The sequence below is a fragment of the Rhea americana genome, unplaced genomic scaffold (assembly GCF_003343005.1).
Source record: "Rhea americana isolate MKP2758 unplaced genomic scaffold, rheAme1 scaffold_313, whole genome shotgun sequence".
Taxonomy (NCBI): Eukaryota; Metazoa; Chordata; class Aves; order Rheiformes; family Rheidae; genus Rhea; species Rhea americana.
In genome coordinates this window covers 379,848-392,780 of record NW_028186439.1, presented here as the reverse complement: position 1 = coordinate 392,780, position 12,933 = coordinate 379,848, and the positions used below count along the sequence as shown (strand labels likewise).

Sequence of the window (12,933 nt, the reverse complement as noted above, 5' to 3'; positions counted from 1 at the left end):
GGCGCGGGCTTCCCGCCCGCCCCTCCCTTACACACCGCACCGCCGCCATCGCAGGCCGGCGCCTGGGGCGCGGGGGCCGCTGCTCCCCTCCCTGGGCTGGCAGCGGCGGCGGCGCCGGGCGGCCGCCCTCTACCGGGTGCCTGTAACTTGCCCTTTTCCTCCCCCCCTTTTTTTTCCCTTCTCCCCCCTCCTTTTAACGTTCATCTCTAGGCAGCTTCCGATMAGGGCCCGGGCTGCTCTGTCCGCACGTTTGAGCAGAAATCCCTCACTATGACAGAGGTATCGTACAGAAACGGAGTCGTTTGTTCGTCTAGTTGATGCTGCTGATTATTTGAAGTTTAAAAATGCATGTTTTTTTATATAATGCATAATACATATCGTAGTATATAACATATAATGTATATTATAATATACAATGCATAATTTATATATGTACATAAAAAGAGCTGCCCACAGCCTGTTATTCAGATCCTCTGAGGCTTCACCTGTGCTGGAGCCCCAGGACAGGAGGGGACCATGCCCCACTGCCTGGACCAGCTCTCTGCAGGATGCCCTAAAATAGTAAAGTTAGATGAGTGCCTTCCCCCCTCCCCCCTTTTTTTTTAAAGAAAGATAGTATTTTTTTAAAATCATTTTCAAAAGTGCTTCTCTCTCAAAGTGCAAAAATACCTGTCAGGAAAATGGGATATTCTGTATATTTTTCACTGTATTTTTCCTAATATTTTTTGCAAATCATACTGAAAAGTCTTTTAAGGTCACTTGTAGCAATTGTGGCTTGCTGTGTTGTTCTTTTATTTGGGGGCATTTGATATCTTCCGCTGTGTACGCAGCTAGAAGATACAGGAGACTGTAAGTTGATCTTCAGCATTCAGATTCCCATCTGTTCTTGTTCTCCCAACTGCAGCAGGAGAAAGCAGAATGGGAAGACTTAAACAAACTATTAATGCGTCATGGGTTGAAACCTGTGAGCTTTGCTGCCCCAGGAAACGGCAGAAATTTATCAGGTAAGGACATGCTATTTTTACAAGTTTCTGTATTTGAAAATACAAGCCGAAGTTCATAAACCCTCCTTAAAGCTGTCATTTCCAAATGCTAGCAGAGATGCAGTCTTCTCAAGTTACCGCAAGGCTTTCATTATGACTTTGTTCATTTTAAATATCTCCAGATATGATTGTCTTCGACAATCAGTCTTCTCTGGGGATAAGAGTTGCCTTAAAAACACTGGTGGAAGATACAGACCGACATCAGAAAATGATGCGTGGGCTTATGGAGGCTAATCGTCAGCTTAGGTAAGACTTAGTAGTAACGCAAACCAAAAGTATTCTTGGTGTCTGTTCTCTGCCAGGTGGAGCTCATGTCACACATGAGGCCCAAGACCGTTTTTGTGGGGTTTCTGTGAAATGTGACAGACAATGTTGGCGTAGTTCCTTTTGGGCTGTTCTGTCATTTCATCTGCTGCTTCTTCCGATAGCAAAATATTTCCCATACCTGCTACCATGGGCCATTAATGAGTATTAATAAATAACATCTGTCAGCCCTGTGCCTCCTTCATTGTATTTGTGAAATAAATTTATTCTAAATTGAGGATCAATTTTTGTTTTGATCAGAGACGAGGTACGTCAGGAACGAGGTCGGGCATCTCGACAAGAACAACGGGCTAATGATTTGGAAAATGTGGTAAAAAACATTAAATCCAAAATTTGTCAGCTGGAAGATGAGACGATAGCTAAGGTTTGTCAGCAACAGAATCAAGTCAAAGAACTTCAAAAGGATCAACAGGTTTCACAGGTAATTCTGGTAAACCTGTTTGAGGACTCAAACTTTTGATTTTTATTTAAAAGCTCTAAAAATAATGACACTGGTCAAAATAAATACAAGTCTTTTGTCTTAAAGCTATTACACTGTTTATAGCTAAGATTTTTCAAGCCATACAGAATTTTGTAATGATAAATTAGAAAAATATATGTGTCCCTCTTTCACTGTCTCTTCAGTATGGCTAGTGAACAACTACTAAGCTTCCTTGTGAGCAGCTGCCTACTTGGGCAAGTACAACGTTGTCTGCAGCTTGTTTGTTAAAATAATTTCCAAACACTCCTGTTACCTGTTCACAGGCAAAATATCGACAGCAACAGGAAAAGTTGCAACAACAGGAAGAGACTATTGCCCATTTGAAGAGGGAGCTGTACAAGGTTGGAATGGAGGAGCAACAGCGTGTCGCCACTCAAAACAAAATGTTTTGCCAATTTTGCAAAAGAGCACCCAGGTCTYTTCTGGATCAGCAGTAAGCATTTTTCTTCCACTGTTATACTGATGAGTGTAACATTAAAGGAGGAAACACATTCTAAAATAACAATTCAATATTTTGATTTTAAAAAAAATGAGTACCTTAGGAGTGCCAGTTGAAGTATGAATCCTTGTAGAGTACATTAGTTCAATAAACTTTTCTTGTATACTGAAAGTGAGCTGCTTAAGTCTTTGAAGAAAAGCAAAAATTACATCCACTGTACACTAGGTGTCAGCAGAGAAAAGAGAATGATACTCTGTTTAGTCTGGAACTCCAGCGTCTGCTAGGGTGATCTCATTCTGGGATTTTAATTTTTTAAATGTGAATGTTAAAGAAACAACAGAAATCTTTCAGTTTTGAAAAGTAGTATTTGCAGGTGCTAACTGCAGGCTTACTGTAAAGCTTTGCAGTTACTGTCATGAAAGTTTTGCAAGTACTCTATACCTCTTACGATAAGGTCTCCATACTTACACTGTAAATCAGAGCTTTGCCAATTCTCACCCCTTGCTTAACTGTGTTGGTGTGGCTGGATCTGCCAATTTTGGCTGGAACAAGTTTCAAGTGACTATGCAGCCTGACTTTTTCTTACTTTGCCCTCACTAAATGAGATCACTGGATTTGGTTCACTGCATTTTCTCACGTATAGCTCCAAAGCAGAAAATCTCTGTGTCCCAAGTGTAAGGGTAGTTTCCTTGTTGTTCAGTTGTTTTTGTGGCTTTAGTTTTTGYAGCCACATACCTTGAAAACACTTTTAATTTCTTTTCCAGTCAGATATTCTTAGGCTATGTGGAATCTGCGCTCTTTTATCTCCCTTAGTGGTCTCTGCAGTCTAGAACTTGGGAGCGGTGCTAGGCTGCCAGCCTTGCTGAGTAAACAGAGCTACAAGGTGGGGAGGCTATCAGGAAGGTTTAGTTTTTGTCTCCCGAATAATTTTGCCACTTTAAGTCTGGTGCAGAATTAATGTCTATGCTTTTCTGCTTTGGAAGGCTGTGACTGTGTGTGTTCAATGTGAGAGAGAACTACTATTTGATGCAATCACTAGTGAAACAGTGCAGTTGTGTAAAACTGTCCTGCACATATGGATTTGCTACAATATCTTCAAGGCATGATTTTTTGAGAATATTAGAAATTCAGTATATCATTTTTCTTCTCTTCAGGTTTCTTTGTCTAATTGATCATTATGAATCTCAAATCAATCAAATGAAAAAGGAGCTAAGGTAGGTGTAATCTTTAATTCTAACCTCTGATAATGCCTCATGGTCCTGCTGTTCAAAGTTCTGTAGTGTGCTCCCATTCAGATAAACAGGAACATTGCCATGGATTTCCTTCTGGAAAGGAAGGTAACAGGCATTTCCTGGAGATAGTGATAACTGTTCATGATTGTTCTTGTATGAAGCCTATAATGGTAAATGTTGTGTATTTTGTGTTCCAGAAGTCACTAATTTGTAAGAAACAGAAAAGAACTGTAATGGTCTTATAAGTTTGGATTCATCCTGGGAATAGCTGTCAGTCAGTCTAAGCTGCTGGTCTGTCAGGAGGCCAGTACAGCTAGGAAGTTGAGAGTATTTAGATACTTGAGCTGTAATATATATGTATTTTTTCCGCTGTCCTTTTGCAGTTGTTCATAAGCAGTTATTATACTGGCTGGGCTCGGCTGACTGCTCTCCCTAAACAAAGGAAATACCAGCTTTTGAGCTCTGTCATGGTGCCTACATGGTACAAAGCAACTCAGCAGATACCTGAGTCATTCCCATAATTTGAGATAATTATCTTGAAAACTGAAATGGAACCTTGCTTGTACTGGAGTTTCTTTGGAGGCATAAGTATACTCAATTAGTATATGAAACAGCTTCCCAGAAATAATTAAGAGCAGTGGCTCTTCGGGCAGAATTATTATTCTGTTTATTTTGCAATTTATTGACACGTTGTTATGAAACATAACTGCTAACTAAAACAACTTAGTTCTTTGAGGTAACTGAATTACAGTAAGGTAAAATAATTCATTTTTCCAAATAGGCAATACAAAAAAGATGAAGATCATGTACAGACAGAAGTAGAAAGCGGGGAAGAATCCTTAAATCTGGATGTTTCTCCTAATTATAGAGCACTACTCACGGTACGGTATTGCTAAGAATAAATCAGTATAGATCTCTAAATAAGCCTTGAAAAGCCACACAGAAATAGGTATTTTTTTTTTTCTTAGTTTGTAAGCTTTTCATGCAGGGTTCACTGTCGTTATGCAGATTCAGTGCTATGTTGAGAAATTTTTTTTGCTAAAGACTGAACAGACCTCTCTAATCACAGGTCTCCACCTGTGATCTAGTGCAGCATGCTTTTGATGGTTACTGTAACGTCATCCAGGCTGACTTGGTATAATAAGCAAATGGAAGTTTCTCTTAAAACATACATACTTCGAAGTGTTCAAGTTTGATTATGGAATGAGTGGGGAAAAAAAGAAATAATWCAGTCTATGTTGCAGTCTTTCCAGAATCAACTTGTTGAAACAAAAGCCAGGAATGARCAGCTTTTGCTTGAAAATACAAATCTCAAGAAAGATTTGGAAATAAGGTGAGACAGGATAAATATCATCCTTTTTTAAAGGTACTTCAGTAGACTTTGCTTTCAAAGAAAAAAACCAAATGCACCGGCAGTTGTAAAAGTGTAATACATAATCTGCCTTTAAAAGCAATTAATAAAAGCAGGAACAATCAACTTTCACTCCCTACACTATTAATAGTGACTGTTAAGTGGTTATTTTACTGTGGCTTGTCTCTGACAGTCGTGTTGATACTTAAAGCAAGAGCAGTAGAAGTGCATGCGGGTAGAGCCTGAGTTCTTGATGAGCTGACTGTCCCAGCATGCTTACAAAAACTTGGTCTTTATACTAGTAGCATTACTGCTAAGCATGATTTCCACTTAAATTGTGGGACCAGGTATAGATTCAGACCTTTTTAGTAAGAAAACAGCCTGATTCAGCAGGGTGTTTCTTTTTCTTTCTTCTTCTTCTTCTTCTTCTTCTTCTTCTTTTTTTTTTTTTTTTTTTTTTTTTTTCTTTTTTTTTTTTTTTTTTTTTCTTTGATGGTGTCAAATATATGCATTAGAGCTGTTGTTACACAGTAATGCTGCAGAACTTTATCTCCAGAATGATGTTGCAGCACTGTCAAACCTCTCTACTGTTCTACTTGAATGAGTTATATCGATGTCTTCAAATACCAGACATATAATATGGTACTTTCCCTTTCCAACAGGCCAACTGCACAGGAATTAAAACTTTACAAGCACCAAGTGAAGAAACTAGAAAAAACTTTAAAGAAAACTATCCAGTAACTATGTTTCTTCAGTAACTTTCATGAATCCTTTGAACTTTTAAAAGCAAAGATACTTAACGACCTGTAATGTGGATAGTGGCTTTTAAAGCATGTACCTTTTCATTCCTGGTTTACGGGCAGCAAATGCTACTGGTCTCTCCAAAGATACCCTGTGAATCCGAAGCGATTGACGTGGTGCCCAAATGGGAGGGAGTACACAGCAGTATCTTTTTCTATTTGATTTTGTCTTTYTGGATTTGATTTGAATGCTATCATAGGCAATATAGATGGGACCAAAATGTGATGTTTGCTACTTCCACAAGCTACAAAGAAAGTTATTGCTTGCATTGTTGATTATAAATGATAGTTATTTCTCTTAGTCATTTATTCTTAAATACTGGAGTTAGCAAAATGTTTCATTTACTGAGGTTATATCCATCCTATCCTTAGACGTTTACTTGGTGAGTTTTTTCTGCAACATTGCTAAGTGCATTCAAGTTAGTAGAGCTCTAATATTGATAAAAGATACCTTCTATCTGTAATTTGACTTGATCATTTGTGTGTGTATATACTGAATACTAAGTATTTTATAGCATAGTACATATCCTGAAAAGGACATCACTTAAACTTTAAAAATGCTTGATTTTTTTTTTCTTTTTATATTGAGTATATTTGAGTGGTCTCTTTTCTCATGTAGTGCATATGTTCTAGATGGTAGATTTTAGACCAACAGTTGTCTCAAATGTAACAAGAAGGGTAATGAGCTTTATATAGTAAGTTGGGAGAGATGTTCAAGCAGCAGTAGGTAAAGAATGTGAGCACTCAGTGTTATAAAAACATCCAAATGTCTGTGTGATTGACAGCATGAAATTTGACCCTTTCAAATAAAATTCTGGATTTCAACTCTGACCATCGTAGAACCACCAGTAGCTGTACGTCTGGTGTGGCCTATTCTAAATTAATAGGCAGTCTGGATTAACATCAACCAGGAAACTTGAGCTATATTATTTATGATATTTACATTAGGTATTATATTTTTCAAACAGTTCAGTTTGATGGAATTGTATTGGCAGGCATCATAAAATGGAGATTTTTACTTTGTAGGTGCAAGTGTGTGTGTGTGTTACGTATATGGTTCTCTAATCAAGTTGAAAGYAGCATCTCCTGCTGAGGGCACTTGTTTAACTTACTCTGTGTGTTTGTATGTAGATCTTCAGGGAGTAGCACTGGAGAAAGAATAAAAGAAAAGAAAGAATCTGAGGGCACTGCAGGAGAAGATCAGTTGCAGGCAGTTTGCCAGCAATACTTACAGGTATGCAGATTTCATCTTTATTGCATGCATCGAGCACTCTTATAATGTTATACAACTAATTAGACTTGTTTAACTAGGCAAACTGAAGCATGCTATTTCGAGTCCAAGGGTTCATATAAAGTCCTCTACACAAAATGGGAAATGTTTTGAATTTGGCAGTGAATGTAGGCTTATTCTTAATTATTTTTAGTGTAAACTACCTTACAATGTAGCAAGAAAGCAGAGACTARTTTGCCAAACATCAGATCTGTGATTTTGGTGGAAGTCTTTCCAGGACATGGTGTCTGTTCAAGGTCCTGTGSAAAGCATATCCTTTTGTTATGGTTTCAAAAATGCCTGAGGAGATAGTGGGTTTTATTTTTCTTTGAATAAAAAAGCAAATATAATAGATTAGCAATATGTAGGCTATGTAAGTGACAGTGTCATAAAGCGATACATTTTAAATACTCCTGAAGGGAAAGTATATTTGCATTATTTTTGTATTTCTTCTAGCTAATGTTTTTAAATCCTTGAATCTATTACGCATTGAATGCATTTGTAAAATTCARCGATAACATTGGAACTATTTATGATTTAATATTTAGACTAAATTATGGCTGTGCTGGTATGTGATTTTATTACAAGATGTTCTAGATTTTTGAACAACAAGGTGATTTATTTGGTGTTGAAGGTTTTGTCCAGTATTGATTCTGTTATAAGAAGTCCAAGAGCTCCTCCGCTAATATATAAGCACAATAAAGGGCCAGTCCACAATTGTATCAAAGAGAATGGACAGGAATGTGGATTTGAGCACCTTCTTCCTACTATAGAAATGTGGGCAGATCAGCTCATGGCTGTAAAGGTAATACGTTATTGTCTTTTATATTCTTTTTAAAAATTAGTGTGTGTGTGTGTGTGTGTGTGTGTGTGTAGGTTTTGTTTTCTGACCTGGTGTTACCTGCTATCCATCTGTATATGACTTTAAAACATAGTAAGTGAAAAATGTGTCTATTGSCTAAGCATTTATCAGGCCTGCAGGCACACGACACAAGGAATGTTTGTTTACTGGCTGAGTCCCTAACAATACGTGTAAGCTTTGGAGCCTATGTGCTTTATACATCACTAATGATGTGTTCTCTCCCTTCCTTTTGTCTTGCCAGAACCTTAACTTTTTGATTTAAATACAAGTAATTTTGTTTAAAAACAAACTCTGTGACCAACTCGTCCGATATTTACTGAAGCAATAATATACAAAGGACTTTTGTTTTCAGAAATTAGTGCTCTTTCTTTTTTTAAAAAAAAAAATCAATGTAAGCAAGGTTTTCTGTTTAAATCCATGACAACTAAAACTTTACTGTCTGTAATGCTGTATTGTTTTTGCATATGCCAAACAGAAAATCTATCTGATTCTATAATAAAAAYAACTTTAAGTAGTTTTTTTAATAACAGTTGTGTCCCCCTCTCCCTTTTAAAAGGATTTGCATAGGTCCTTGAGAAAACTGTCTCTGGAATTGGTGCCCTGGCACGTGACAAATCCCCAGGATAACAGAGAAGCCGTACGAGTTGAAGACCTTCAGTTCATAGTAGATGCAATTTTAGAAGAAATGGAAAATAAGGAAAAGGTAATTCTTACCAAGGGTCTATAATCAAAAGTTATTCTGAAATTCTTAAATGTGTTCTTCCCACRTTGGTTAAATTTGTGCATTTGAAAGCCTTGTGGGGTTGCAGAAATAGCTGCTTGAAGATATTCAATAGTCAAAAGCTATTTTAATATGAAAGATAAACTCACCTTGGTGAAGACTCTACTYTAATCAGTCATTTGACCAACAATGAATTTGCATTGCCCTCTAGTCTCTCAGGTACCATTCTGTTCTGTCTTGCTCAGTCAGTATTAAGAATACATAAACGTGCTTACCAAGCAACAGAAATTAAAGCTTTCAAAAGAATATTTTTTGGTTTACTGGAAACTTGTGTCTGAAAACCCTCTTTACAATGTATCTTTAGATGTAACAATATTTGAAATGTCTTCATTTAAAAAGGGAAGTTACACCTGCTTTTCTTGGTAGACTAGTTTTAAGAATGTTTCATAGTGTAAAAGAATYTTTGCTTTGTTAAAGCAGGAACTTTGACAAATTATTTCTGCTTGCTACAGAGCAGCCAAACACCGTCCTTACAAACACTGCATGCAATCGTCTCTCACTTCCAGAAGTTGTTTGATGTGAGTTCTCTGAATGGTGTTTATCCACGAATGAACGAGGTTTACACAAAACTTGGAGAAATGACCAATGCTATGAGAAATCTCCATGAGCTTCTGGAACTAGGTAAAGACTTGCCACCTAGCACACATTTAGACTCTTTCCTTAGGAATAAGAAGCTAAGTGAAAGGCTGATCTCTATAGAAAATACATTGAGGTGATGTGAAACTAGTAAAGTAGGTATATTCTGGACTGCAAAGATGTTGTTTTCAAATGAAGTTTAAATAGGAAAAATATTAAGAAGCTTGTCTGTTCAGCAGTTGCTGAAGAATTCCAAGGTGGCAGAAGAAAGGAATAACATCATATTGAAATATCTCTTACTTCACAGCTTTGTTTCCCAGTTGATGAGTTTATTCGCATTTCTCCTCAACCATCTTTCTATTTCAAAGATAACAAGTTTAAGAAGATACATTACATATACGTATTTTCATTTGGAACAGTTGTTATTTAGATAAATAGCTCAACCARTGCTGTAGATTTCTCCTCAGTAATTCATTCAAGTGTAAGCATGTCCAGTTCTCAAACTTCTTATTCTGCTAAACTTTGGGGAAAAAAAAGAAGTTAAAATGAGTCAGAAATTAAGCGCCAGTACTTAGAGATCTACYTAGTTACTTCCAGGTACCCCCTGTCTTCCAGTTTGGTACTTTTACAGAACAGTGGCTGCTAGTCTTCCCTGAACTCATGGGTTTAAAGACTTGGCTGCTCCATAGGGCAAGGCTCCTGGAATGTCAAGGTCTCCTTTTGAGCCTTATTCAAAGGAGGAAGCAGATTTACTGCCTGTTGCCAGAACAGGATATGAGGGAAGGCGACATGTCTTAAACACACAGCCAGGGAGATCAGAGGCTACTTCCTGTAAAAATAGTCCCTCTGCAATTGATGGAGGAGAGGACAAGGGACCTGGTCCTTTGATCAGAGTAGCCAAAGCAGGTAAAAATCAACACTGAAGCAGAGTTCTCGCTAGTAACCAAATACTTACAGAGCAGGTTCCTTGTTGGCCTACACCATATACCATGCTTATACTGCATTACAGGAACTTAATATTGTTTTAGTTGGCTTTTTTTCCATTGACATCATAGAATGCACTTTAGTACCATCTCTGATGTGAAAAAACACACTTCTGACAAGTGTTTCAGTTGCTAAGGGATACATGAGCAATCCTCCGCTTCCAGTAACATTAATTTATTTCTAAGYGTACTTTGTTTTCTGTGAAGGAAGGAACTTGTATGCTTAGATTTGTGAAAGCTAGATGAAACCTAGGTACTGGCAAGAACTGAATTATGTCTAAAGTATTTTCCTGTTACTAGTCATGGTTGTTTTCTTTTTCTTTTTCCCTCCTTCTTCTCCACAGACAACTCTGCTCCACCCACTGTAGTAGTAGATACTGTTGGGAAACTGTGTGACATAATCAATGAAAATGTGACTGAGCAGGTGCAGCAGCTTCTAGGGACCCAAGACATCCACAGGTATTTGGGGCTGTTCCACTGGTGAGAACTCCTTAAATATCAAGTTAGTAACTGGCTAAGGCAGATATTGAAAGTGATTTTTTGTTATCTGCTACAAAGTTAGAAAGCTATGACAGTATTATCCTTGAATAATTTTTCTCCTTAGCAGCTTTATCCAGTTGAAAGTAAGGCAAGAAGGCTCCAAAACACCTTTTCAGCTTTCCTGGATAGTGTGATAAAATAAACCTATTAAAGATGTTTTTTTCGTAAGGAGACACAACAAATACTACATGTGGATGTGAAGGAGAAAGTGTTGCAAGGTTTCAAGTGTAATATTAAAATTCTATTAGTTGTTGTGAGAACATATGCCTCATATTCCCTACAAATAGTTTGGGAACTGGRCAAATCCTGCTTTCTTCTTCAACAGATGAAAATATACATATCCTTGGTAGCAGGCTGTAGGAGCTTATGTTCAGAATTTGCTATGCAAGAGTACAAAAAAAAATAGTTGTGGGCAATAAGTCTAACACATGCTAAGGTAACAGTACCATCTCCGTCAGCCTTTGTCCACTGCTTTGCAGCTCTAACTAGAGAATAGTTGCTGGTGAGAGATTCCTTGCCATCTAGTCTGAAGCACTTGCATCAGCCACCCCCAAGTGGTATATTTAGCATACATAGACTAATGTTCTAGTCCAGAAATTCCATGACACAAGGTGAGGTGGAGAGGAAGGATGTATATAGTACAGAAGCAGTGAAATTTTCAACACCGATAGTCCTTTGACAATTAACAGTTCTTGGCTGCAGGTTTCACAACTCAAGAATGCATGATTGGCATAGCTGGAGTTGCACACTACTTAGTAGTATTGTTTTCAGAAACTTATGACATAGTGTGGTACAGCAGCCAAGGAGATGGCCTGCCTGTGCATCTTTGATCTGACAGTCTTTCTTACTTACACATTTCAGCATAATCAATAAGCTAGAAGAACACGAATGCTTCTTTCCACCATTTCAAGCTCTTGTTCAGGAGTTGCTCTGTCTGCTAGGTAAGTAACAATGTTAGTTGCCTTCATGCCACAATTTCCTCCTCAAACTTTAAATAGCTAACAAGTGTTTTGTTTACCCCTGATGTGCAACTCTCTATATCTAAAACACAAGGAAGATGTGGGGAAAAGTGCTACAAAATTTAGCCTCACTCTTCTATCTTTCCACAGCAAGGGAGCAAAATACAAGTTTTTCATTGAAAAGTGGATTGCTGTTCAATCATATTACTCATCACATAAGATAGCTTAAGTGCAGATTTTTCTGAAAGCACTAATATGTTTGAGGAGAYTATTYCCTATGGTACTTCTGGCTCATCAGKTGTATTTCTGAACATTTAAGCTATAATTTTGGTGAAGTTGAAGACATTCTACRTTACATTTTACTACTTTGCTTTTTGTTTTGTTTCAGAAATCAGTAACCTGGATGATATTTTACCTACTGTGAAAAAWTTGAAATTGGTAGCTAGTTAAGCATGTTTTATCTGCCCTAACAAGAACTATTTTACCTATGAATGTACCATGCACCATGCAAATGACATACAGCTACCTCTAACCTTTGTGACCCTAAAGGACAGTTTCACAATATTTTGACCTAAATAAAAGCTTGACTTTGCCACTGCATTCTTTTATTTCTCTTAATTATTTCACAGTTGGTTTAAGAAAGATTTCTTATTACCACRGATAACTGGTCTCTTAAGTTCCAGAGAGAACTGCTACATGCTGATATCGGTCTAGGAAAACAAACTCAACATAAAGCCAGAAGATAGATATATATAACCCCTATGCATATTGAATGGTACACAAAGCACCTTTGTCTCATGCTTGCTAACTGCCCTCGTCCCAACRCTTCCATCATTTGACAATGTCTTGGTTTTCTGGAGAGTCTACTTCAAAATGCCATTTACATCTTTAGATAACTTTGAGATTTGAGTTAGTGRCCCTCTCCTCTCCTCAGTTACTTACCTGATTTCATGCTTCCCAATTTGTGCTGCAAAGTGGTTGTCAGTGAGTATTTCTGGTTTTGGATTAAGACAGACTAATTAAGGTAATCCCATCTGAAAATATTTGAAACTCACTTCAGGTGGTAGTTCATGGATTTCTACCTAGCATGGCTTTAGTATTCATGGTCTCCTTCTAAAGGTCGGTCTTAGAAAGGCACAGATCAAGTTTCTTAAGCAAGACATTTAAAAGTTTATTGTACAGAAACAGGTACACTGAGCTTCCAAAAATATTTCAGTGTATTCTAYTCCAACATTATTAAGCTTAGTTTACAAAACTCTGCTGTTCCTCAGGCAGAATGCTTTACTATCAAT

General features: G+C 37.5%; 1 protein-coding gene across 4 annotated transcripts; it reads left to right on the top strand.

Moving 5' to 3' along the window:
• Positions 1 to 12: 12 nt before the first annotated feature.
• Positions 13 to 12,241, top strand: CEP70 (centrosomal protein 70). 4 transcript variants are annotated; one of them, XM_085310185.1, is made up of 16 exons: positions 13 to 279; positions 905 to 1,004; positions 1,166 to 1,289; positions 1,608 to 1,788; positions 2,112 to 2,281; positions 3,442 to 3,501; positions 4,301 to 4,400; positions 4,764 to 4,852; positions 5,533 to 5,607; positions 6,802 to 6,904; positions 7,575 to 7,745; positions 8,359 to 8,505; positions 9,090 to 9,204; positions 10,487 to 10,601; positions 11,544 to 11,623; positions 12,030 to 12,241. In XM_085310185.1, exons 1-16 carry the CDS (start codon positions 271 to 273, stop codon positions 12,089 to 12,091), a joined length of 1,701 nt encoding a protein of 566 aa, XP_085166311.1. In that variant the 5' UTR covers positions 13 to 270; the 3' UTR covers positions 12,092 to 12,241. The 4 variants fall into 4 exon arrangements, with proteins under 4 accessions (XP_085166311.1, XP_085166310.1, XP_085166313.1 ...); XM_085310184.1 differs by having other exon boundaries at positions 14 to 279; positions 9,036 to 9,204; XM_085310187.1 differs by lacking the exon at positions 1,166 to 1,289 and having other exon boundaries at positions 14 to 279; positions 9,036 to 9,204.
• The last annotated feature ends 692 nt before the right edge of the window (positions 12,242 to 12,933 follow it).